This window comes from Pteropus alecto, unplaced genomic scaffold, assembly GCF_000325575.1.
Source record: "Pteropus alecto unplaced genomic scaffold, ASM32557v1 scaffold94, whole genome shotgun sequence".
NCBI lineage: Eukaryota > Metazoa > Chordata > Mammalia > Chiroptera > Pteropodidae > Pteropus > Pteropus alecto.
Window position 1 is genome coordinate 11211655 of NW_006437736.1, and position 27600 is coordinate 11239254.

The following is a 27600-nucleotide window of genomic DNA, read 5'->3' on the forward strand; positions in this document are numbered from 1 at the left end:
TGAGTTGTAAGTTTTTTTTATATATGTTCTATATAATAGTCCCTTTCGAGGTATATGATATGTAATTTCTTCCAGTCTGTGGGTTGTCTTTCACTTTCTTGATGATATCATTTTGATATCCTAAAGTTTTAATTTTAATGAAGTCCAGTGTATCTATTTTTTTCTTTTGTTGCTTCAGCTCTTGTTGGCACATTTAAGGAACTATTCTCAAATCTCCAAGGTCATGAATATCTTCCTATTTTAAAATTTTAATACTTTTACTGATTACATTGCGGGCCTTGATCCATTTTGAGGTAATTTTTATATATGATATAAAGTGAGGGTCCAACTTCATTTTGCATGTGAATATCTAGTTTTCACAGCAGTGTGTGTTGAAAACACCGCCCTTTCCCACAGGTCTTGGCACCCTCGTTGAAAATCAATTGACCATAGATATGAGGGTTTATTTTGGGGCTCTTGATTCTATTTTGTTGGTCTACATCTCTGTCCTTCTGCCGTGTACCATGTTTTGATTACTCGTAGTGTGTAAGTTTTGAAATCAAGAAGTGTGAGTCCTCTAACTTTGATCTTTCATGAGTTGTTTTGGCTATTCAGGTCTGTTGAAATTCCATATAAGTATTACACTGAATCTGTAGGTTGCATTGGATAGTATTGTGATCTTAACAAACCATGAACACAGGATATCTAATTTCTTTCAGCAATGTTTTATAGTTTTCAGTGTTCAGTGCCTCCTTAATTAAATTCATTCCTTAAGTTTTTTGTTCCTTTTGATGATATTGTAGATGGAATTATTTTCTTAATTTTTTTCAAAATTTTCCTTCCTAGTGTGTAGAAATAAAAGTGATTTTTCCGTGTTGATTTTGCATCCTGTAATTTTGCTGAATTTATTAACTCTAACAGTTTTTTTCTGTGGACTCTTTAGGGTTTTCTACATATAAGACATATCATATAGTTTTATTTTTTTCTTTTCCAATTTGATTTATTTATTATTTTGCCTAATTGCTCTGGCTAGGACTTTCAATGCTGTGTTGAAAAGAAGTAGCAACAGAGGGTATCCTTATTTTGTTCCTGATGTTAAGGGGAAAGCTTTCAGTCTTTCACCATTGAGTATGATATTAGTTGTGACTAAAAGAATAAATGGTAATTTTCCCCCTCTCCTCACCTTCCCCATCTCAGTACAGAACATTGATAGAACTTAAGACTTAAAAGATCAAGGGCACTTTTAAACCCATTCCCTTCCCTCCAATTATATTTGTTTCCTTAAATATCTCTTTAAAGCAGATTATTTATGCATAGCTTGTTTTGCTATACCATATTTAAAACTAGATGACAAGACTCATTTTCTAACTTGGACTCTTTTGGAAAAGTGAAACTTGGATTATCCCAAGTAAGTGGAAGTAAACCAACCTACTTTCTTCCTCACACAGTTTATCACAAAGCATTTATTGAACAAAAATAACATAACAATAAAAATGATACATATATATGAAAGTGAATGAGGATTTGCAGTCAGAAAAGATGTGTACAAAGAGACCAATGTTTAGGTTATAGTTCTATAAAACTTTAGCCATAGCAGTTTAACACTGATCAAGCAGACATATAAAAAGGAAGAAAAAAGTTAATATGTCCTTTGAAACTATGTTCTGACTAAAATAGTTCTTAAAAAAACAAACACCACACATGTAGAATGAGGCAGAGCTATAACAGTTATATTTCAATACCTCCAGTTCTCTGCTTGTGTTACAGTGGATTTTTTGGTCCATCAAAAATTATGGTATTTTTCCATTTCTAGTAAATGGAGCTGCTGGAGTATATGTTAATCATAATATTTGGAGGAATGGACTACAAAAATCAGGTATATAGTCACTTGAACATTTCCAATCAATCAGCATTAAACTTTTAAAATATTTTGGGTTAAGATTCTTGTACATTAGCTTCCTGTTTAGTTACTCTTTAACAATCATTCCTGTACTTGCAATAGTTCTTCTCTTAGCCAACAATTTTTTAAAATGCTCTATCCATCTTTTCTACCAAACACAAATTTTAGACCAGTAATTAAGCATGGGGAAGCAGAACTGGACTGAGCACCACTGTCCTACCTTCAGTGAGCTGCGTGGCCTCAGGCAGCTCCCAGCTTCTCCTTTGCAGTTGTCCTTATCTGGAAACAGCAGTAGGACACATTCTCAGAAGCCAGGCCCCTTCTAACTCTCAAGTGTTACGTTTGGTAAATACCAGCTCGACCTGCTATTTTAGTACAGAATTATCCTTAGCCCAAGAGGGAGTGACAGTAGTGTCTGCTTGTGAATTTTGGAATCAGCCCCATTACTTTATATTCAGAGATGCATACTAAAGTGTTTGGATTTTTTCTCCAGATAAAGGCATATATCCCCACACATAGAGATGCTCAGTTCCAATCAGAAATCTCAAAATTTCTAAGTATAACAAAATTTTAGATTTTTTAGAAATCCAAGAATGTTTATGTTTTCACAAGCTTTTTTTTTTACCCCTTCTCATAATTCCTGCTATTTAATGCATGATTTAGATAATTATTCAGCCACATTTTAAATTGGTTTGTTACTTATAATTAAAGATGATCATTAACCTGACCTTGAATTAGGAGCGCTGGGCATTTTCCAGTTCTGCTACATTAGAACTTTCCTACCTAATGTACAGAACAATACCTTAGAGTGATGCCGGCTGATTTTTGAAGGAACCGAAAATGTTTCTATTATCACTGCTCTAAAATACACTACACAAAAGAATTTACTGCTGAGTGTTCCAGATTGTTATGTGATCAGTGCCACAATGATGAGATTACTGAGGGGTTTTATATTTGTCGTATCAGAATTCCTTCATTCTCACCATAAACTTAGTAATAACATCTCGATTTCCACAAGCAAGGCTATACCTGTACACATGAAGATGCCTGGTGTTACAAACTTGTTTGTATTTATCACCAGTCTGTGAACCTCTTCCAAAGCATAGGACTTTTTAAATGTTATAGTTCCAGCAGTTTAGAACATCTTAACTCGTCATGATACATGAAATGTATCAAAGGAGTATAATTCTCTTTAGAAAATGGGGAGAACCCAGAGCTATTTCTTTGAAATAAGTATATGCTAACCTAGGAAATATTCCAGGGGTATGGATACAGTAAACTTGACGTAGCTTTTCCATCAGGTTTGTTGTTTGGGAGGAATCTAAAAGATTGTAAACAGCTAAGAGGGCTAGCCTTTCAAAGTTCACTTTTTTAAAAATGCACTTTAGAACATTTTCTTTTATGAATGTTTATTGTCTAAATATGGCTTAGTTTCTTCTTATAAAAACATTACTTGGACATTACATTTATTGAATTTCAGTTCAAAAGAGATCCTAAGGCAATTATAATTGAAAGCAAAAAAAATGAATATGAATATGCTTTCATATTGCCTATTTGTTAAAAATAATGAAATTCTACGAAAGCTGTTTGATACTAATTTTTGTCTTTCAAACATCTCAATACTAAAAAATATATAAATCATTTACATTAAACTAAATGCAAAGGAAGGCACAGCTGGTTATAGTGTATATAAGCACAGTTCAGCATACGTAGAATTAAAGAGAAAAAAAGCTTCACATCCTTATTAGTTACACTGAAAACCATTAAGAAAAGTTCTTCACTGTCAACAGTGTTCAACACTTAAGAGCTAAAAGGATATAAAAACAAAAACAATAAAATTCACTTAATGCAAAACAGATTTTCATATATACTTGAATATAAAAAAAGTTTTAAAAATGCTAACATAAATCTAGACCATCCATGTTATGAAAAGTGCAAACCAAATTAACAGAGGGTTTCACAAAGTCCTTCTCATGACACAGGTAAACTAGCCCATGGGTACTAGCCCATATTTGTTTCATCAGTTAATTGAGTCTTTAATTGTGGCCAGATGTCATCAGGACTTCTGAGAGTTTGAAGAAAGCAGTACTGGAGAAGCAGCTCTGTCCAGACTGGGGATGGGCACTGGCATGTGGCCATTAAGCAGTGTTGGAAACTGTAGGGCGACAAAATATTTTTAAAATAATTATTGCAAATGCATTGTGAAGAACTTAAGTTCTTTACATTCTTAGACCATAGTGAATCAGTTCTGTCTTCACCCCTGTGATATTTGTAAGTTGTAAATTATTTTACAGAATGAGTAATTGAAAGATGACATTGAAATCAAGATTACATACAGCAGAGGATACAACCCAGAAAATGTCCCTAATGATTTTTTATGCATAGGCTACGAGGAAAAAAATGTATTTTACATGTTACTAAAATATACTATTTTTAAAAGTTTCCAAGCTATTTAGAATGCTGATTTGCTTTGAATATTAAAAGAAATTAATTTTGAAAACCACAGGCAGCTGACCCTTTACAGTAATTTCTAATACTGTATTTTGAAATTGGCCATCAAAATGAGATGTTTTTATCTTAAAAGATTTAAAAAGCAAGAATATCTTTGGGGGCTGAGAAAGTATTCCCTCTAAGTAAAATGATAATATCAAACTTAATAGAGAGATCACTCATACATGACAAAACTTAAAGAATAAAGTTAAGAGATGGGAAAAAATGGTGTAAATGATAGAGGTTTTGTCTATCCTTCTTGCGACCAAATCAAAGTTGTGACAGACACAGAGCAAACAGCAAGGAAAGTCACCTGGGATCTAGATGAACAGAAGCACTACAGCTAGGGAGAGAAATAATCAACCTGCAACAGTAGAAGGTAAGAGGGGGCGAAGATACAAGGCTGACCAGTCCCAAGCAGTGGCTAAGTGGGACAGAAGCTGTGGCAGTAGCAGCCAGTAACTGCAGACGCCTCTTAAAGGGGCTGTGTCCGCGAGCGTACTTTCACAGTGATGGACTTGCTTGCTCTGGGCACCAGCGCTGGTTCAGCTGCACAGGGGGCACCAGGGACTTACAGGGGGACACTGAGTTGTCAGAGTGAGGGCCAGAGGCGAGGCTTTCTACCAGGTAGAAGTGCTGGTGGTATCCACTGTTCCTCTGTTGAGCCCTGACCCCTCCCAGAGTGTGGACACAATGCCACCATATCTGAGACATCATTAAACTGGATAACAGAGGTTGCTTGGCCCAAAGGATTTTCTGAAACCCCGCCTCCCCCAACTCATGGCCCCACCCAAGCCACATGCAGGTGTATCCGCGAGTCCAGTGCTCATTGCTGAGCAATGCCAAGACACACTGGTGGCAGCTGGCCTCGGTTTCTGGTGTGGTTTCTTGAGGTAATTATAAGCACAGCATCTGTGGATTACTTGCTGAATCTTATGAGGTGGCTCTGGAGGGGCACAGGCTGGAGCTAAACTTGGCCTGCAGCTGAACCCCTCCCAGGACTGTGCCACTGGACACCTACTACACAAAGCTGCATTAATAAGACTGGGAGACTTACGAACTTTGCTTAGTACATAGAAATAGTCACAGAAAGGCAGCCAAAATGGGAAGACAAGCAGAAACCATATGAGAGAAAAGAACAGAGATCCAGGAATAATGGAGTCAAGCAATCTAACAGATGCACAGTTCAAAACACTGGTTATAAAGATACTCAATGAACTTGGGTGAAGTGTAGTTGAATTCAGTGAGAACTTTAACAAAGAGATAAAAAACAAAAATGGAATTGTAAGTTATAAAAGGGAACCAGTCAGAAATGAAGAACATATTATCTGAGATGAAAAACATACTAAATGGGATAAACAGAGTGAATAAGAAGAAGATCAAATGACCTATATAGAGGATGGGAAAGCCAAGAACACTCAGTCAGAATGGCTAGAAAAAAGCCAAGATTGTAATAATAATTTAAGGAGCCTATAGGACGTTATTAAATGTAAAAATATCCGTGTCACAGGGTTACCAGAAAGAAAACAAGACGTCGAAGAGCTATTTGAAGAAGTAATGATGGAAAACGTCCCTAACCTGATTATGGAAGTAGACATAAAACCCCAGGAAGCTCAGAGAGTCCCAAGAAAGAGGAACCCAAGGAGGCCCACACCAAGACAGATCATAATTAAAATGCCGAAGGTTAAATACAAAGAGAATCTTAAAAGCAGCAAGAGAAAAGCAGTTAGTTACCTACAAGGGAGCACCCATAAGACTGGCAGCTGATTTCTCAAACTATGCAGGACAGAAGGGCTTGCCACAAAATATTTGATGTGATGAAAACCTATGATCTACAACCAAGAATATTTTATCCAGCAAAGCTATCATTTAGAGTTGAAGGACAGATAAAGACAAAAACTAAAGGAATTTATCAGCGCCAAGCCAGTGTTACAGGAAATGTTGGAGGGACTTCTTTAAGAACAAAAATCATGAATCAAAAACATGAATAAAGAATGGTATTAACTGCATTCCTATCAACAAGTACCTCAAATAGAAAAGAATTAAGTGCTCCAACCAAAAGATAGAGTGGCCGAATGGATAAGAAAACCAGACCCCTACATATGCTGCCTACAAGATATTCACCTCAGATTAAAAGACACAAACTAAAAGGGAGGGGATGAAAAAAGATACTGCCGTGATGGACCTAGAGGTTTTTGTGGTGAATGAAATAAGATAGACAGATACCACATGATTTCACATACATGTGGAATCTAAAGAACAAAATAAACAAAAACAAAAACTCATAGATACAGAATATTTTGAGGGCTACTAGTTGGGAGGAGCGTTGGGGGGACAGTGAAAAGGGGCAAAGGGATTAAGAGGTACAAATGGATAGTTGCAGAATAGTCACAGAGATGTAGAGTGTAGCATGGGAAAGATGGTTAATAATATAATAGATATTTAAGGGGGAAGAGAGGTACTAGATTTAGTGGGTTGATCGCTTTGCGAGTTATGTGGATCTCTGATCACTGTGCTGTACAACTGAAACGTATATTATTGTATGCCAACTATAATTGAAAAAAAAAACTCATTGAACTGTACAATGTAAATATGAGCAACTAATTATTATATTTCAATAAAGCCAGAAAAAAAAGTAGAGAAGTATCACTGTCATGATATGTGTTTTAGCATGTTCATAAAATATGAATTTTGAAAATCGAAAAAAAGAATAAAGTTAATTTCTGTATTCTTGGTAATTAAGATGATAAATAAGATAAAGGTATATGCTGTGATAACTTTCAGGTCTAAAAGAAATATGGCAGCTATTCTCCCAAATGAACAAGAATAATTAAAGGCATCCTTTTAATACATGATTTTCACAACTAGATTTTCATTGTTTGAGATATGTGTCAGAATGATCTCCTAGGCTGTCTTCTAGTTTAATTCCTATTTGGTCTAGATGAGGTAAATATTAAACTTCAACACTAAATATCAAACTACAAAGCTTGGTACATGTTAGAAGTACAATAAATATTTGTAGAAGTAAATATATTTTCGTAATTTTCAAGCTAGTTCAGTAACTGTTGCATGTCTAGGCCTTACAATTTATCAGTGGTTGTCATTTCCTTTGATATCTAGAGCCTATAAGGTAAGTTTGGTTATCCTCATTTTATAGAAGAGAAAACAGAATTCAAATAAGTTCTAATTGGCTAAAGGTCATAGCTAATAAGCAGTAAAGCCAGCTTTTAACCCCTGTGAAAGATAACTGTGCTTTCTATACCAAACCACCCAACTTATTTTTGGCAGGAGTTGGTTGCAGGGTGAGGTGCTCTTTAATTACTATTTGTTTCTTTAATGGTTATTGGCATATTCTAGGTTTTTGTTTCTTTTCTGACACTTCGGAATTTTATAGAATTTTTTTATAGAATTTTATGCATTTCGACTGAGTTATAAAACCTATTTGCGTGTAGTTTTATACTCTTATTTAAGAGCCATGCTCTTAACCACTATTCCCATTAAGTTGGAATGAAGACTGGACCCTACAAAGGCCCTATGTTAGATTCTAGGGTTAGAGTAGCAGTGCAGTCCCCACTGCATTGGGGCTTGACTGTGCATATGTACATATCACACAGCTCCTTTCTGCTCTGCTCGGGCTGGAAGACTAGAATACTGCTGCTCTAGTCTGGAGACTTTCAGGAAATAAGGTCTTTTAGCTCTCCTTCAAAAGACTGCTGATCTAAAACTTTCCTAATACTACATTTGCTCACTGTTTTTGTTTCCCTGCCTGAGTTAAAGTGCTAAGAATCAACATGTTGGCTGCACATGACCGTAGCTCAATTTCTTGTGATGGGAAGAAAGGCCGGGAAGAGAAACCTGATGACTCCAGGGATATAGTGACATCATGACAGCCTATCTCCACCCTACTAGGAAACCAGAGAAGCAAGATAGCAATCAAAACCTCCTTAGCTCCGCCTTTCTTAAAACAAGACCCTAAATCCAACCATGTATATAGCTCCTTGGACAGAGGAGATAAATATTCAATTAACTTCGATAAGCAAACTGACCAACTCAAAAAAGCACGATCTTTTTAACGCTTACTTTCTAAGACATCTCTCGACAAATTCTTAGGCATTGATTCAGTCAGTCAATAATAATTATTGAGCATCATCTATGTACTAGGCAATGTGCTAGATGCTGGTGGCACACCACAGTGATCAAGGTGCAGTTCCAGCCTCTTGAGGGCCCACAGTGTAGTGGGGGAAATTGCCAAATGGAACAAGCCATCGTAATACAAAGTGGTAAGGGCTAGACGCAACAGGAGCAAAAGAACTACAGCTAGCGTGGAGAGAGCCACAGAGCGGTCAGGTATGGGATGGAGGGTGGAGGAGACAGATGAGGCTAGAATTAGGTAAGAAGGGAGTTTGCACTTTATCCAGCTTTGCTTCATTCCTGTCCCTAGGATCCTTTCTATTCTACACTCACATATTCAAACAGATAGCAATCTTTGGGTCTCAAAGAGGAAATAGTGATTTCCACATGATAGCAAGTAATGCTACTACTTCGAGATTCTAGTGTGTGAATGAATAATGAATGTGCTCACCTAGGACAGGGAGCTTACTAACCAAGAGCCCTGGATACTCCTTTTTTATTATGGAACAAGAAGAAGAACTTGATTATGATTCATGAAATTATGCAGATACCTTTCCTGTTACAGTATGGCAAAACTCTTCACTATTTTCAATTTTCAGTGTTATCACTATGTTGAGTAATATTTAATATTTTAGTCTTTAATGATATTTTATAAAGTACAATTTTTTAAGTTTTGCCTTTTCCATAGTAAATTTCCAGTTTTTATAGTCAATGAAAATTCCAAAACATTTCAAGAACAAATTGTTCCATTTATGATAATCTAGCATGACTACTCCATTTCTGCTTCAGTGAAAATTTTGTCTGCCTTTGAAGGCTGCCTTTTGCCTACAACCCCATTAACATAAACACCCTTTAGAAACTTAACATTTTAACTGAATGTGGGGCAGAACTCACTATTACCTTTGCAGGATTTTGGGGGAACACATCCCTTAGAAGTTCAGTGTTTAAAAGTTTCTTTCCAAATGCTCACCTGGAACAGCGTGTTTGGCCCTTGCAGCCTGGCAGGACTCAGTGGAGCTACTGGACTGAGGCTGCTCCAGAAATGTATGCTGGACAGCAGTGGACTCGGGGTCAGAAGCAGTCCATTTGGTGTCTGGGAAAAAAAGCACATAGACAGTTCTTGACATAGATGTCGCCTGACTCCAGGAGTGATTAGCAGTGTGGCTAGGTGCATCGGCCATGAACCAAGAAAGAAGCCTCACCATCTTAGGAAAACCTGACGACTCTTGTTATTTCTGCAAGAAATTATATTAGCAATTTTAAAAAGGAGAGAGGTATAGACCAATTGCCTTCCGTGAACATTCTAGTGGAAAGCTCCAGTTTGTGGCCATTTTTGCCCAGATGGTTTCTCCAGTTTGCTCCCTGCTCCCCTTTAAACGAGACTTAGTGTACAACAAAACAGGACCCCGTGAAGGGGCTTTATTATTATTATTTTCCCTATATTTTCTTATTTTTCTTTAGTGAACATCTACTACTTGGGTTACGAACACATATTTAAAAGGGCCTCCCAAGCTTCACTTTCCCTATCAATGGCCCTTTAGGATTTGCTACTAAAATAACTCTGTAGCAGCTTCTTCAAAAGCTCTGAACTGGGTTTTCCAGATTTCACTCCGGATGTGGGGCTGATGCGAATTCATCTCCCTGGCAATGGTTTGAAAGAAAAAAAAAATCCTTTCTTGTCAGTTTGGGTGTAAAGCCAAAATGCTGGGTTTCCCAGGAGAGTGCCAAGGAGTGCATTTGCTTGCACACACTCAGCAGGAGTTTTGGCCTGTAAGCCAGCTAGAGGGCAGGAGAAACAACCCTCCCCAGCTGGTAAGCTTGCATGGCTTTTATCCTTGGTGGAGGCAAACTCTCTGGCCCAGGGTGGTTCTGCACCTTTGGTGACTAGAAGGAACCCCTCAGTGGTTTGGTGATGTCAGTAGGTAGGTGCGTTGTTTAAGAAGAACCACAGCAGAGGCACCAGCATTTCAGATTGCATCATGCTGGATGCTACGGTGTTATTTTTTTCCTAGAATTGGCCTAAGCAGCTTTGTTAATTATCGAGAGCATTTGGCTTAAACCGAAGCTGAAAGGTCTGCTCTGCTTAGTGGAATGGAGACAAATACCCCAAGGTTCTCAAGCTCTGAAGCTGCTGAAAGGTAAACGAATTTATACCAAATTATTTGAGTCTTTGGTTCCACAGCACTTCCTACATATTGAATGAATGAGGTTAGTAGGATAAACAACATGTTTTGGATTAATTTTTAACTTTCCATTTGTTCTAATCCAAGGTAATTTCACCGGTGTGCCAGGCCATCTGGCTTAATGGTCAGGACTTACCGGTGCAGCACAGGCTCTACCAGGGATCCAGCCTCGGAACCACTACTTAGCTAGGTATCTGCTCCATGGCTCAGTTTCCTGCTCATTAAAGTGAGGAGAAAAAATACCTACATACAGGATTGTTGGGAAGATTAAATAAGATGACCTATGTAAAGCTCTTAATATGTGCCTGGCACATAGCACATGCTCAACAAGTGTTAAAGACTGTTATAAATTAATTAAAGGTCTACCTGACACACTTAATGTACTTCACCTATTCATGGGAGAAACTCTCAACTGTACAGCAGCAGTCCCCAACCCATGGGCTACAGACCGGTACTGGCCCACAGACTCTTAGGAACTGGGACACGCACAGCAGAAAGTGAGTGGTGGGTGGGTGAGCCAGTGAAACTTCGTCTGTATTTGCAGCCGTTCCCCAGTGCTGGCATCACCACCCTCAGCTCCACCTCAGATCATCAGGCGTTAGACTCTCAGAGGAGCGCCAGTCCCTGGTGCCAGAAAGGCTGGGGACCACTCGATAGAAAAGTGCTTGACGTTCTGTAACAGCCAAGCCAGTTTCATCAGCTGGTACTTCAAGGCTTTTCTCCATCCTGTTAGGCTCAAGTCCACAGGCTCAGGTGACCTGAGAACTAATATTTGCATATTACTCTGGAGCCGGGTTCCAACCACAGTACGCCACATTAACATTTAATAACCAACGTGTTCAGAGCCTCCTCATATATACCCACCAACAAAGGTCTCAAAGCTATAGAGACAATGAGTCTTCTAAACTACAAAACATAGCTTGTCTTTCTCTCATCCACGGCCATAAATGTATACGCATTCTTTTTTAATCCTTTGAACAGTATACAAGGTATAGCATTTATATTTTCATAGTCTAAAATTTACACCCATGTCTGGATTTGAGGTGTTTGCACATATGTTTTTCTGAAGGATACAAGGTATATTCAGAATACAGTAGCTTTCTGTTTTTCTCATGCTTAATGTTTGAAATATCATCTATAATATATGCAAATAAATATTATGAAATGACTTAATTCACTCCTCTCCCTCCCATCCCTGATCTCCCTAAAGATCCTGTGGCCTTAAAGAAAAAACTATTTGGTTGCTCTTTTAAGGAAAGTTCCTATAAAGCCTGCCCTGGCTTATCTCAAGTACAGTGTGAGCTCTCAGAGCCTTTCTCCACAAGCTCCCGAAGTCAGGCAGGGAGGGCTGAGCCTGACGACTTGGAGCATAAGGAGCCACAAACAAAATGCATGCTTCCTCTTTCTTGGGCTCTTCTGAATGGCAGAGTTCCTGATCCCATCAGCTGCTCGGGGAGGAGATGCCCGAAGGCTCAAGGGGAAAAAACTACCAGGCTCTCATTTTCATCCTCTCTGCTCAGCTCTCCCACTTAATGGTGAATCTCTTAGAAAACTCAAACATCTGAGCTAAACCTGGTGAGCTGGTGTCAAGACAAGCCACACCTGAGTGTCTTCTGTTCGTAGTCCTCCACCCAGATCGTGCCTTCCGACCTCCTTCTCCTCCTCCCTACCCCTTGCCTCCCTCTGCCCATCAAAATACCACCGCTTCAGAGGCTTTCCTGCTCTCCCCTCAATCAGATGACATTCTCTTTTTTTCTGAATCCTTATAACGCTTTTTAATCACCTTTTTTATTAGCATGTTCTGCCTCGTATTATGGTAATTAGCGTATTTTTATTATCCTACTAATACCGCCTTTCAGATATCCTGCTCATCTTTATTCCTCCTGTAGGACACAGCTACCAAATACTTGATGAGCTCAAGCGATCGATCGTAACTCTAGACGTATGCCCTTGCCTCTCACCTGTTGGACATCTCCACGTGGAATGCCCCACCTGTTCAAACTTGAATTTACCACCTTCTTTCTAAATCCAGTGTTTCTTATAACGCCTCCATTTCTGTCAGTAGTACTACCATTTATCTATCCACTCAACAAATACTGAGTACACAGTATGTATCAAGTGTCAGAGAAAGGAGACAATCTAGCATCCCAGTCACCGTGATGCAAAATGCCTTCCCCTCACCATAGCCTCTAGGCAAGGTCTGTGGATACTTCCTTGAACTGACTTTTATTTATCCCTTCATTTCTCTTCCTGATGCATCCAAGCCCCATCATCTGACAGATGGCATTTGGCAATAGCCACCTAAAGCAGTCCACCTGCCTCTGGCTTCTCTCCCAATCTATTCTGAGCTCCACCACCAAATCAGTCACTTGCAGACATTACATTTACTAGAAGTTCTTTCAGAAAGGGAGGGAAAAAAAAAGTACAACCTCCTTAGCCGCAATTCTAGGTTCCCCTATAACCTGATATCAGATGCTCCCTAAATTCCCTATGTCAGGGGTTCCCAACCCCCTGGGCCGTGGCCTGTTAGGAACTGGGCTGCACAGCCATGCTCCCTAAATTCCCTATATCAGGGGTTCCCAACCCCCGGGCTGTGGCCTGTTAGGAACTGGGCTGCACAGCTGGAGGGGCAAGCAGAGCCTCATCTGTACGTGCAGCCACTCCCCAGCGCTAACATCACCACCTCAGATCATCAGGCATTAGATTCTCATAGGAGCACTGGCCCCTGGTACCAGTTTTTAGGGTCCTCTGTAATTTCACACCACCCTAAATTATATATTGCCCCTTATTCTTTACCTACTGGACAGTTAGTTAGGTGTAGCGCATGAGAGCAGGAACTGTGTGTGTCGATCTTGCGTATGTCTGTATCCCCAGGTGCCTAGCAAATGGGAGGTGTTCTATAATTATTTCCCAAATGAGTTAACAAATAGTAGCCATTCTTTAGTTAACTGACTAGAAAGGATACACATGAGCTTCATAACAAGAAGTATTTGTAGATTACTTGATTTGGGGATCTGAGATGCTGATAGGTCATTAGGGCTTCTGGAAATGAAGGAGAGAAAATCAGGAGGTCCATTTAACAGTTTGTTGTACCAACAAACATGTCTAACTCTCTCATAGATGCCAAGAGAATTCATGGTAATGCCACTTTGGGGTGAAAAAAAAATCCACAAATGTGTCAGTGAATCCCTGGAAACTCCTAGAACTGTCTGAATTCAAATAAACGTGGTTTGGAGGACTTTAAAAAGAGAAGTGGAATCATCCAGTAGTTGGTGTAGCACTGAGGGCGCTGATCTTAAGGAAAGGGGGACAAAATGGAGAATTCCACAAGGGTCTAGGGTAGGTACAGTAAGTGGGAGGAGAAAAAAGGGCAGAAGTGGGGTGGATGGCGACAGGATAGGCCCCCTGGGCAGGGCGAGGGGTGGGGGGCACTACTATGGTTTGTTCACCCCAGGCGGCCTGAGCTGGAGGAAGCAGGAAACTTCAGTGGGAGTGGCAGGTCACTCACGACCTGTCTTCCAGTGACATCTTCCACAGCAAAGCGCTCCTAAGAGGACAACTGCTTCCCCACAGGCTGAGCAGGGGAAGTGTCAGAGTGGGATGAAGGAAAAACAAACTTTTTTCCTTCTGTGATAATGGCAAAAGGGACCATGAGATGAGAGACCACCCCAGAGGTGGGACAGGACACAGTGAGCCCTGACTGCTTCTCAGCACACGCATCCGTTTCACTCTAAATTCCCACCTTACGATTTCGGCTCAAAGTTGTTACATCCACCAGTAAATAGTAAATGCAGAAAGGAGGTTTTAGCATCTGTCCTCAGCAAGCTGTCTCTGCTCAATTAGTGCTAATCGAAGGCTGCTGCTAATAATAAAGCAGCCGGGGGCATGCATGCTCAGACTCTGATGGCGAGTTCATGCCCTGGGGCATGCACGTATCTGAGCTGAGCATCTTAAACATCACACGTAAGATTAACAGAGGCCTTGGCTTAAGTGAAGGGAAATACAATGTGCCAGCCTCCGATTCTGAACCACTTCTACATCGTCAGATGAGAGAGAGAATCAATGGAAGAGGCAAATGGAAGGAAGAGACACAGATGATACAAGGTGCAGAAGATGCAGAGGATCAGAAGTTCCAGCTGGCACCATTCAGGCTTCCATGGTGCCTGGCTAGGAACCAGGAGAGTTTCACATCCTGGCTCCTGCCCCGTCTCAATTTCTGTAGCTCATGCCATCAGAGATAACATCCTTGCTTTTTTAGCTACAGTCCAATATGACCTTGGCAGCCGAGCTCCAACTGTATATCACTCCTTGATACCCAGCTGGCTTTTGTATTCCCATTTTTCAGTTCCTCATAGTGCCTGCTGTCTCCATGAGGAATCTTGGTTTATTAAAAACCCATAAACGAGTCATCTCAACTGCATTCTGTACAGGTGCAGCAAATGCATAGTGGTGGGAGTGGAGGTTATGGTGCTGGGCGAGTGGCTGATGATCTTTCATGCACATCATGTTAGAGATGAAATCTGAAATCTGGATTTGGGTTTATGTGAGGTGTGTGGTTTAATAAGGTCCCCAAAGGGCGCTGTAACCACAAGACCCTGATCACGCCAAGACTCTTAATCCTATCCTTGTTCGTGCCATGTTTCTAGATGAAAATAACTGAGAATTATTCTTAGAATAAATAAGTGAAACATAAATAAACAAATAGTTCTTGGAATAGATTAAAATTCTTGGGAATTTCATTTTCAGGGCATCAAGGTATTACAGCACAGCTTTCCTCTCTTCTAAGGCCAACCGTTAAGAAAGGTTTATAGGAGGTTCCCATAGGTAACCAAACGTTTATGTGCAAACAGTGTTGCGCTGCACACAGCACACACCACAGAAGAAAAAAGAGTTCCTGTGACACAAAGTGCTAAGTAGTATGAAACCCATGAGCTGCAGGAGTGGGACGGCAGGGTTTCCTATGGGAGAGAAGCCCCAAGCCCCCTTCAGAGAGAGAGGAAACCCCCAGAACTGACCCAGGAGCAAAGGGAAGTCTCACTTCTGTCCCCTAGGGACGATTTCAGGAAAATGAGCTCATCCCTCAGGCTGAGGCCAGTGGCCTTCTGTAATATGGCAGACTCCTCAGACAGCTGACTCTGTTTCTAACTGTCCACTGGAGGGAGACACATGAGTGAGCGAGTGAGTTTTGGGGGCACACAAAGCAGTTCCTGGGCGGGGCAGAATCTCTGAGAAACCAAATCCTATTTTGACTCCAGGCCTACCCTGAATCCTAAAAGACTCGAGGCCTGTCAAGTCAAGGTAAAACCTCAGGACAGTCCTGTCTGATCTTCAGAGAAACCATCTGGGTGAACACCCCCGAGTGCCTGAGGCCTGCCATTTCTCTGGTTTCTCATAGCTTCTCTCCCTGCCAGTCAGCCACCCTTGGCCCCCCACAGACGTGCCAGGTGCAGAGCCGACACTGCTAGCAGGTGAGGGAGTCACAAATCCTGAGATTCTGCCATCTCCCAAGGGCAGACCTTGACTCCTTTGAACCTGTTCAGAGCACTACCTAGTGTGCTTTCGTCATACGCATCATCCAAGGGCCCTCCTCTCAGTCCAGCCACGCCATCCTCAGGCCCACTGAGCGGAGCCACCCTAAAATCACTGTGTCCAGGTCCTAAACCACAGGGCCAGCCTGAGCCCATTTCCTCCAGTACGAAACAGGGATGGAAGTGTCCCACTCCATTCGGAGATGGTGATACAGGCTCACAGAGAAAGCAGATACTGAAATCAGAGTTGTAAACACAGAGTTGTAATCCTCAGGCTGTCCACCCCGGCCCCAACCTCTCACATTACTTCTCTGAGCTGCTTCAGGAGCTACTGTTTCTGAGTATTTACTCAGCAGTCCTCAGCCACGGGACAGTTTTGCTTGGTTAGAAATGCTCGACGTAAGAGCACACATGCTCACTCTGACCAGTAACGGAGCCCTCAGCTCTCCCCTCCTTGGCGGCCTCCTCATTACCACGAGCTCACAAGCTTCAGCTGACACGAAATCCCTGGGCCACCAGCTTGGGAGAAGCCATGGAGAGGAAAACGGCCAAGAATTGCTTTCAACTGCTTTGCAGACGCCAGGGACTAGTCTGACCAGAGACGACTGGGTGTTTTCTCAGCGGGAATGAATGCCAAGAACATTTTACTTAAGAACGTGGATTCCGGAGCGGACTTAACTGAGTTCAGATTTGCTTCTACCACCTCTCAGCGCCGTGACCTCTGATGAATTACTTTACTGTGCCTCGTCCACCTCAGCTGGAAAAATGGGACCATAATAGTATGTACTTTGTGGAGCTGAAAAATAACAGGCAATACTGCATGTAAAGAGCTTAGAATAGTGCCTGGCATACATGAAAAGCTCAAAATATGCTGCTGCTGCTAACGATGCTGACAGCAAGGACATCTGTGGCGATGAGTAAGTACAGAGGCAGGAAATGGCAAGAGTTCCTACTACCCACCTCGAGCATGATCCCCTACCTGCTGCCACAAGGCTCCACAATAATAACACCTGCCAGCTGTAGCTAGCTCTCTTCCCATGGCCATCCTCCCATTGATTCCTCACAATAATCCATTTCACAGATGCGGATACGGGCTCAGAGAGCAAGTGCCCAGTCACCATTCTACCAAGCAGCGTAGCCAGGAACTAAATCCAAGTCTGTGACCCCAAAGCCAAAGAGCTTAACCCTGCCACCAAAATGCATCCAGTTTTCCAGCGGAAGCAGAAGAAGGGCGTATTGGGCACATGCTTTGCCTCTGCCCTGCAATTGCCAGCTGGACAAGAAAGAGCATCTGAATATTATATTTTGAGGAAAAGGTGCCTTCTCATTGGAGTTAATTATACCAAAGAGACTTTCTTATTCCACAAGTTTGCTTTCCTCTCCCTCCTGACATGAAGCTAGGTATTCTCACAGTAGCACTGCTTGTACTGAAGAATCTTTCTCACTGTTTGGCATGGCCCTTATTATCCTTATTATTATTAGGCACTACGGGACAATACAGCTCCACACTGACAATCGCAATGGCTTTGTCGGTTAACATCAATTTTCTTGTTAACGAAAAAACAAATGACTACTTATCAAGTTCCCCACCAGAGATGACTCTGCCATAACAATTTCCTAAAGCCCACATGGCTTCTGAAATGTCACTTGGCCCACTCAACTTTCCCTAGGAAATCACTGGATCTTCTTTGAGGACCAGTGTGCCTGTTCTAGCTTACGATCACTTTAGCCCACTGAAAAGCAAGAAACCAACCAAGCATCCCACTGTCGCCAATATCCTACCTTTTCTCTCATGGACACCGTGGTCTGGGGCGGGGGAAGTAACTTCCCGTCACATTCACACAGTGACTTTAGTACACGGGACCTAGGATTATCTCTCGCCAGGCAGAAGGAAGGTGCTCTGGCTGCTTTTTCCTCCTTTCTGCTAACCCCCTGAGAATGGGTGTGGCTCTTACCTGTGCGGTGAAGAAGGCTGGGGTGAGGGATCCTGAGGGAAGGGCTGGGCTGTTGAGGGCAATGGAGCCAATGTCGGTGCCGGAGAGCACCAGCGGGGGCGCGGAGATTTCCAAGCCTTTGGGCTTTTTGGCCTTGGGGGGAAGAGATGGAGACCTGGTCTTGGAGCCCGATGACAGGTTCAAGGGCTCCAGGGAATCCGAGTCATGGCAGGCGGCCTCCAGGAAGAGGCTTCTGTGTTCAGAAGGGAGGGGCGAATTAGGGGACAGGGACGGGGACCGAGATGAGGAGGGCGATGCGGACGAAATGCTGGCGGCATTGGGCAGCATTAAAGAGGAGATCTTGGCTGAAACAGATGAGGCCAGGAAGGCCTCCGACGTGGAGGGCAGGGACACCACAGGCCTGCTGATGTGCTTGTCGCTTTTGTTGGTCACAAACCTGATGACAGTCCTGACTTCTTCCACGGGAGGGCTGTCTTCTGGCGGATCCTCCAGCTTCTCCGTCTTGATGGCCTTGAAGGATTCCGGTGGGTTCTGCAGGGAATTGATGGTGAAGGACGAGTACAGGCCCGAGTGGATGTATTCGTTGCGGCTCGTGCTCTTGAGGGCCGACAAGCTGTGCCTGTGGGCCTCGCGGCCCTCGGGAGGCGCCTTGCAGTCGCTGTCCTGCAGCAAAAGGCTCTCGCGGCTGATCTCCACCGCGTGAGGGTCCATTTTCAGTATCTCCGGGAAGGAGACAAACTTGTACACAAACTTCTGCCCAATCACCTTCTTGATGATGTTCTGTGAATAATACAGAAGGAGACAGAGAAAAGGTCAGTGCACCAGAGAAACCGAGGAAGAGCTCCAGGAGGATGGGGAATTGTGCCGCCAGAAGCACCACACTATTCCTGATTTACACATTTTGGCTAAGGTACAGTAGAAAGAGGACTAAAGTTGGAGGCGGAATTAGATTTGCATTCCAATTCTGCCAATTACTAATGGTGTGATCTTCGGTAAGCTGTCATTTTTAGGTTCCTCATCTGTGAGGTGAGGATTATTATACCTAATAATGGAATAACAGTTGCCATTATTAAGCACTTAATAGGTAGCTGGCATTGTTCATGTATTATCTCATATATTCTGTAAGCAATCTTAAGAGGAAGGTATTATTAAACTTCCATTTTAAAACTTAGGAGAGTAAGCTTTGTGCGCTTAAATAACCCACATAGCCACACGGTAGGTAAGTGGTAAAGACAGCACTTCCTTAACCATAATACAGTATTGTCCAACTTCTCTCTGGGACTTGTGAGGATTCAGTGAAATAACAATGGGAACGCATTCTGTAAGCTGGGAAGCATTATGGAAACGTAAGTTGTTATCACCAAACACCACAATGTTTTCTTAAATCATGTACCCATTGTCTCCTTTTTTTTTTAATTTTCTGCCAAGAAGGCCACTGGAGAAAAAGCAAAATGTCTACGTGGACATTTGTGGCACACACCCAGTATTTTAGGTTGCTAGCGTCGACTTCTGACTCTTCAGGTTATGGCTCCAGTCCTCAGACATGAGGATGTAAATGGAAACCAGCCGTCACTGCAAAAGTGTTCATGCCCCTTTGGGAGAATGGACTTCGTATTCAAGGCTGTGCTGTTCTGGAGGTGTTTTAAACCGGAACATTAGCAAATATCTATCAAACGCATGAGGGGTCCCAGGTGCTCGAGGGAGTCCAAGACGGTCTCCCTCAAGCATGGGGAGCCCGCAGCACCATCCTGTGGGAAAAAAACTCCCTGTTCCTCACAAACTGTTCCTCCTAACACGTGAGTATGGCTGAGGGTTTAAAAACGTTTTGGGGGAGAAGAGCTTTAGAAGGATGCCCTACTGAGCGCCTACTCGGTACCCGGTATTGGACACATGCTCTCGTTTGACCTCACACTGACCCTCTTGCCGGGTAGAAGGTACATCATCCTTCTGACAGAGGTGGGGAGTAATTTGCCCAAGAACCAAGATCTATTCATTCTAAAGCCTAAGCTGCTTCACATTTCCACACAGATTTGGAGGGAGAGAATCAAAGAACCCCTGAGTAGAGATGAAATTTTTTAAGCTTGAGATATAATTGGCATGTAACATTCCGTAAGCTGGGAAGCATTACAGAAATGTTACAACATAATGGTTTGTTTCAAGTGTACAAGTGTACAACATAATGATTTGATATTTGCATATACTGCAAAATGACCATCACAATAAGCCTAGTTAACATCCACCACCGCACAGTTATAAATTTTTTTATCCTTGTGATAAGAACTTTTAAGATTTACTCTGTTAGCAATTTTCAAAGGTAAAATAGAGATGGTATTTAATTAAATCTCGATGTTCCTTTTGTGGTTGTAGTTTGGTGTGCATGTTTTTGCCTTCCCCCTTGTTACATTTCGGCATGCTAACTTGTCTTTGTCCTTAAATGGATTGGCAAATCCCAGAAGAGAATTTATCTAGCAGTCAGGTGGGAAGAGCATATTTACCAAGCCGCTGAGATTTGGGGGGAGCGATTTGCTCAGGGCAGGCATCTAAGGGAGGGACATACGAGGTCCCCCATTCAGCAGCGGCAATCCCAATAATGCAAATCCTGGCAAAACTTCACTCAGCACTGCTCACCAAGGCTCACTTACCCGCCTCTTAGATTCAAAGCTGAACAATTCGTTCCAGTGGGATCCTGGCACTCAGGCTTGCAATTTAACCCATCATCCCGCCTACTCTGTCTGACCTCATTTTACACTCAACACTAGCGAAACTGAAAACCACTTACAAACCTTCAGAGAAAGTTGGGAAAACAAGTTCCCCCCGGGCCTGACTGGCCTGGGTAGACAACATGCCTGGGAGAAATCATGTAACCCTCCCTCCAAAGGGTTACATGAGGGTGTCACTGGTGCCATCTGATCCAGAGTTGGTTCTGCGTAAAAAGAAAGCATCCTTGCCTGGTGTGTTCCTCTGCTAAAATTCTAAGGTATTTTCGTTCTTCTCTCATAATATTTTTCTCTCTGGGGGAAAACTGTTTTATCCTCAGCCAGTTGAACACGCATATAAACTGAGTGATTTAGGAGAGCCTAAATGATTACCCAGAAGAGAAAAGAAACGGTATGGTCTGAATCATTTCTTCTGGTAGGCCTTGTAAACTTTTTTTCCAAAAAAAGAACCAACCTTTAATTTTATTAATGGTATTCAGAACATAATGTCTGAGCAGGGATTACATTCATAAGCAAACCAAGAAGTAATTCAGGGCTGTGATAAAAATGATAAAAATGCCTCTCCTCAAAAAAAGGTTGGGAATAGAAAGCAATCTTGGGGAGAGAGCTGGGACTTGATGTATCAAGAAGAATATAAAGAACAACCCCCATGACTGTCAGCTGACAAATGGATAAACAAAACGTAGTATAGTCACACAACAGAATATTATCTAGCCATAAAAAGGAATGAAGTTCCGACACATGCTGCGTGAATATACCTTGAATGTAGTATGTCAAATGAAAGAAGTCAGGCACAAAAGGCCACATTTTTTATGATTAATTCCATTTATATAAAATATCCAGAACAGACAAATCTGCAGAGACAAAAAGTAGATTAGTCATTTCCTGGGATTTGGGGGTGGAATGGAGGAATTGGGGGATGCTACCTAAAACATAGAAATTTTTTAAGGGAGTAGTGAAAATGTTTAATATTGTGTTGATGGATGCATAACTAAATATACTCAAAGCCACTGAATTGTATACCTTAAATACCTGGGTGAACTAGATGGTATGTGAGTTATACTTCAGTAAAACCGTTAAAAAAAAGAACATGAGGAATCTTTTACCCCAGCTCTATTGAGATATAAACTGACATATGACATTGTGTAAGTTTAAGGCATACAATGTGGTAATTTGATACATGTATATATTGAGAAATGCTTACCACAATAAGGTTAGTTAATATATCCTTCACCTCACATAATTACCATTTTGATGTTGTGGTGACCACATTTAAGATCTCCTGTCTTAGTAACTTTCAAGTATATAATACAGTATTGTTAACTGCAGTCACCAGGCTGCACATTAAGTCTCAGAACTTATTCGTCTGATGGCTGGAAGTTTGTGTCCTTTGAGCACATCTCCCCATTTCCCGCCCCCCTAGCCCATGGAAACCATGGATCAACTCCGTTTCTATGTGTTCAGTTTTTTAGATTCCACATGTGATACCATATAGTATTTGTCTTTTTCTGACTTATTTCACTTAGCATAATGCCCTCAGGAACATGAGGAATCTTAAGAATTGTACATGTTTAAAGGGAAGATGGTGGGAACCTTCTGTGGCTGCCTGGTGACTGCCATAACATGCTAAACCCTACTCTGAGTATACAAAAAGGACATGCCTCAAAGGGCACTGAACTCAGCCATCGCAAGAAGGGCCCGTCCATAGTTGCTGCTTCCGTGAGGTGAGCCACTAGGACATCAAGAGAGCTTTTTAGAGAAAAGTTGCACAGTGACGGGGATGGGGACAGTTTATGGAGCTGACCCAAAGGAGGAAGAAACAGCCTTTGGAAAGAACCAGAACAGGTTTTGCTTCTCTAGAAGCCAATGAGAAAGATACATTAGATCTGGCTACCTGGACAATTTGAAACCCCTCCAAGGACAGAAGGCTGGGAAGGGAAATGAGTGGGAAAAGGGAAGGAAGGAAGGTCAGAGAGATGCAGCCCAGCTCCAACACAGGTAATTGAAAGCCCAACTCTGTACCCGACATCTGTTCATGGGAGGGGACCAGGTAAGGAAAGCCCCCACCAGGATGCCCACAGCTGGAGACCTAGATAGGTATGTGGACTCAGAGGAGGTGAGTGCCTCCAGGGTCAGCTGAAGTGGCAGCCCCTTCTTCCTTCACTTCCAGGGTAGACCCCGGCAGAGTATCTGTGGCATGTGCGTTTGACACTCTCTTTGTGGTCTCTGAAGCGAGGTTTCGTTTCAAGAGTTTGCCCCATGAGGGGCTTGCTGGAAAACTCACAGTACAGGGTAATAATGATAGGTAGTATTTGCTGAGCACGTATACTGTCAGGCTGTGTACTAAAAACGTGACCACCCTGACTCATTTAATCCTCTGAGAGATTGGAACTATTATTATCCCCATTTCAGAGATGGGCAAACCGAGGTTCATAGAGTATAAATTACCCGGTCACATGCTAGTATTTGGGCAGTCTGACCCCAGAGCATTTGGCCATAATGGAAGGTGAAACAAGACTCGGGCTGAGATAGCCCAGGACACAGGAGCACTTGGGGATGGGCTCTTATTATGAAAAGTGATGAGGATACTTAGAAAAAGTCTGTTTTTTTTCACCCTTTCCTCCCAGACCCACAAGTATTTGTTGTTTACAGTTGCCTGGTAACCTGACAACTGCTGTCTGTGTTTGGCTGAGCTAAGTGACTCTCTCCAGTGTGGTTTTAGAGCAACAGTTGCGCACATCTGCTTCCCTTCACACACACACAGGACCAGCCTCTTTGGTCACAATTTCCCATTAAATCTGTATTCACAACTGGTGTGGACTACTGGCCCGGGATTCCGTGTGAGCTTAACAGGCAGCAAGGACAGGGCCTACTGCGGCGAGCAACGTCCACCTACACACCCCCAACTGGCAGTTCAGGGCAAAGGTGGAAGCTTGGGTCCCAAAACTCTTCCCAAGTCGGTGTTTTGAGGATGCAGAAGCCTAAAGGTGACGCAATTCATTTGGGGCAGGACTACGACCAACTTGTGCAAAGGAACCCTTCCCGACTCACCAGCTACCTGTGGCAACCGAAGGGTCCCATGAGAGTCTCCCTCAGTCATGTCACCCTTCTGGGACAGAAAACACCGAGAGCAGGTGACATTCCAGTCCCCTCGGTGCTGTCTGCTGCCCTCCCGGGTTCCAGGCTGGCTTATGAAAACAGGTGTGTCCAATGGGTATGTTTAAGTCCACGTACACACACTCAACTCTGCCTTTTCCTCTCACTGAACAGGAAGAAGGAGTCTGGTTCAATAATGCCATGTAGCGGATAAATTAGAAATGTCTATTAAGTATTGATTTTTTAAAAAATTATATACAATGCTAGGTAGTGAAAGATGTTTGTGTAATTGAACTTACCTTCTTAATTTTGATGTTATTAAGGATAATATTAAGTTAACTACATGTTTGTTGAATGAATGACTCTCTCTAGAGAAACCACTAACCTAGGCAGGAAGCCAGTGGCTTCACCCCATGAGGGACACATTTTCTGTGGCTAATCCCCAGGCTGGTTAAAGCTCCATGTGACTGCTCCCGTTCGTATACCTGCAAGAGCTTTTTTGCTGGCATTTTTAAAGTGAAAACCCCGAGACAGACACTGGGGGCATATACAAATACCCACAACCTCCTACCTCCTGCAAGAGCTTAAAAAACTGTAATTTCACTTATCCTCACACTAGGCAAATATCTGCTGGGTGCGTCGGCTCTGGCCTGGAACCCTGATTTCGATCCAAGGTCACACATGGGGCTTTCCTATGCTCATACTTCTCATTCCTAGCTTTCATTTCTCACCAGTGCTCCCCTTCCCCCAGGCCTGCTCCTGGCCCAGGAGGAGCTAGACCAGTAGTTGGTCTCATCAGTATGGCTACAGCCTCCCCCACTTAATTCTCTACCAGTTGGGGGCTCCCAGAAACTGCAGGACTCCTGCCCTGATTTTGCAACTTTCCTATCTTGTTCTGAAAATGGACAAAGGCCAGCAGCTCACTAAGCAAGCAGGAAGGTTTGTGTAAAAGATTCTTCCTACAAACAGCCCGGCTTTTTCTTAACCCAGCCCCTACAGTTGGATAGAGAGGACAGAGCAGTGGATCTTCCCATAAATACACACTTGACTCTGTCACAAGGGCTGCCACCAGGAATAGTGTTCCAGAGTCACTGCCTGGGTTCGAATATCATGCCTATCTCTCACCAGCCATGTGCCTCAGTCTCCTCATCTTCAGAGTGGAGACTGGCCTACCGACCTCCTCATGGGATTGAACGAGATAATCCATATAAAGCTTACAGCAGAACGCCCGAGACAGCCTCACATAAGCCCACAATACACACTAGCTGCCAGTATTATCGTTTTTACACTCCCATTTAAGCAAGAACAAAACAAAGCAAAAACTCTCTCTCAGCTCCAATGACAACTAAGCCAAATGAAACCTCTCAGAAGGCTGTGCGTATTCGTCCTGCTTTATCCACAGTTCTGGGTGGTGAAATGGGTCTGTGGCAGACAGAATTACACCTGGTTTACATATCTCAACCAAGCAGGGGAAACATGATGTTTTATTTAGTTGGGTTCAGATAAGAAATAGATGCAAGGCTTATAATATGTCATGCCTAGCGTGTCCAGCAATTGACATCCACTGTGAAGAAAACCTCACATATTCCAATTCATTCAGGGCGGTGGGGCGGGGCGGGGTGCAGCCTGGGATCGGGGCAGCAGATGGGAACAATCGTGGAATCCACGTGTCCCTCTTATAGGCCATGGCAGCTTCAACAGAGACGCCCACGTTTGGCCTGACAAGTGGGGCAGACACTAACCAGACACCCAGCTGATCACTGTTCTCCAATGCCTCGCAGAGCAGGGAACGCTTGCCCAGACAGGAGGGAGCAGCCCAGCTCCATGGTGTCTGCTGCGGCAGGCCTCGGCTCGGCCCCTGGGGGAAGGCCACGCAGGCTGCTGGCCCTAAGTGTCTGCCACCGAGAGCCTGAAGCGGGGAAAGCGGGATGGATTTATTTCGGGGACATTCATCTTGCTGTGGTAGATACCCCACGTGAAAGGAACCAGTGGCCAGAAAGAGCAAAGGGAAGCAGCATTTGTGAGGGCCTGCCACGTGCTTTATGTGCACAGCTACCTTGCGACACGGGCACTGTGATCCCCTTTTAAAGATGACGTTCAGGCTCTTGATTGGAAGTGAGGGTGGGTTAAACACTGGGAAGGCCATCCAACTGAATACCATGAAGCTATTTTAGAGGACAATACACTGTTAATATTTCCCCGTGTCTTTAAACATACATTAGATTTTTAAAAATGCAACATGCATGGCATCTTCCATTATTTTAACGAAATAATTATATAGTAAAAGGAAAAAATTAATCTCAAAAGATATATAATACAATTGAATGGTAGTAGGTTTACCATTGATTTGTATTTTTATTTTGCCTATCTGCATCGTCATGTTTTAAAACATGTATTTAATATATGTATGACTTGTCGAATTAAGACTTAAAAAAAAAAAAGAAAGACAAAGCAGCAGGCTCAAAAAGCTTATTAGCCCACGATCATGCAGCTTGTAACTGGTGGAGCTGAAGTCTGAACCCAGTCCTATCCAGAGCCAAGACCGAAGCCCTTCCTGTTCCAACACCACGCCCTCTCCCAGAGAGCAGCTGCTGTTGGCTCAGAGGCTGCTGCTCAGCTCAGTCCGCCAGAACCACGGGGCTCTGCATTCCAGAGTAATCGCGGGGTAACTGTAGAGTGCCCGGTAAAACCAGCTTTCTGCTAAGGAAGCACAGTTCTTGTCGGAACGGTTATTTTTAGCTGCTGTGAGGAAGGCCAGCCTTTCGCGAGGCCTGTTCCTTAACTAGAAATAGAGCTGCCTCTGCCCACCCACAAGGTACAGGAGGGGCCTGCTTTGATGGGACACCCTGCATAAGGTCCCACCACTGCAGACTGGCCATTGGAAGCCCACCTCTCAGCAGGTGACACCTAAGGGATGAGGGTGACGGGAAAACAACAGGAAGCTAACGTCTACATACACAGCCTGGTTATGGCCCCCACTGAGCAGCAGAAGTACTTGGAGGGAGCACGGGGAGCACTGCCCAGCTCCTCTGATTGTGCACAGGCCTGTCCAGAGCTGCCCACACAAGGACACAGGCCCGGAGCCTTGATGAGCCAGATGTTAAGTGGAACCAGTGCTGGGTGAACTGACCTGAGTTCGAATCCTGGCTTCACAAATTATTATGACCTTGGGAAAGGTCCCAAACTTCTGGCTTCAGTTTGCTCACTTCTATAAAGGAAATAAAAATACCTCACAGGGCAGTTTTTTTCCAAAATAACAACACACATCAGTGCCCAACTCATATAGGTCCTCAAAACATGACCTCTCACTCAGTGGAATTCAGCTTAGCGAGCAATGATGTAATTGTATAGCATCCACATTATATCACACTATCTTGTTTTATTCTGCCTTCACATAATCTAAATTCCTTATATGGGTATAGACTTTACAGAAGACTTATACATTGTTGCACATAAGCCTCACAACACTTTGATACCCACTTTACAAATGAGGGACCCCAGGCTCCAAGCTGAGTTCCCAAAACTAGCAGTAGCAGAGGTGACTCTCCAGGCCGCCAGCTTCCCAGCCAACACCCTCTCCTCAGCAACTCGTTTGGGTTCCCATCCAGACCACAGTCTGAC

The 27600-nt window shown here is 42.9% G+C and overlaps 2 protein-coding genes across 5 annotated transcripts in view; one reads left to right on the forward strand and one right to left on the reverse strand.

Annotated features, from left to right (window-relative positions):
• The window catches only part of CDK17 (cyclin dependent kinase 17), an 87701-nt gene extending 81671 nt beyond the window's left edge, over positions 1–6030 (forward strand). Inside the window, exon 18 of the mRNA XM_015591482.2 lies at positions 5880–6030. The gene's annotated coding sequence lies outside the window, so the exon portion shown is untranslated. The remainder of the gene's footprint in view (positions 1–5879) is intronic.
• The window catches only part of ELK3 (ELK3, ETS transcription factor), a 64312-nt gene continuing 38134 nt past the window's right edge, over positions 1423–27600 (reverse strand). For 3 of the 4 annotated variants that reach the window (XM_015591484.2, XM_025048786.1, XM_006914591.3), the window contains exons 3-5: positions 18167–18946; positions 9471–9593; positions 1423–4034 (exon numbers count right to left, since the gene is read on the reverse strand). In XM_015591484.2, the coding sequence (XP_015446970.1) occupies positions 3936–4034; positions 9471–9593; positions 18167–18946 (1002 nt within the window). In that variant the 3' untranslated portion in view covers positions 1423–3935. The remainder of the gene's footprint in view (positions 4035–9470; positions 9594–18166; positions 18947–27600) is intronic. The other variant, XM_025048787.1, reaches the window with a different exon arrangement.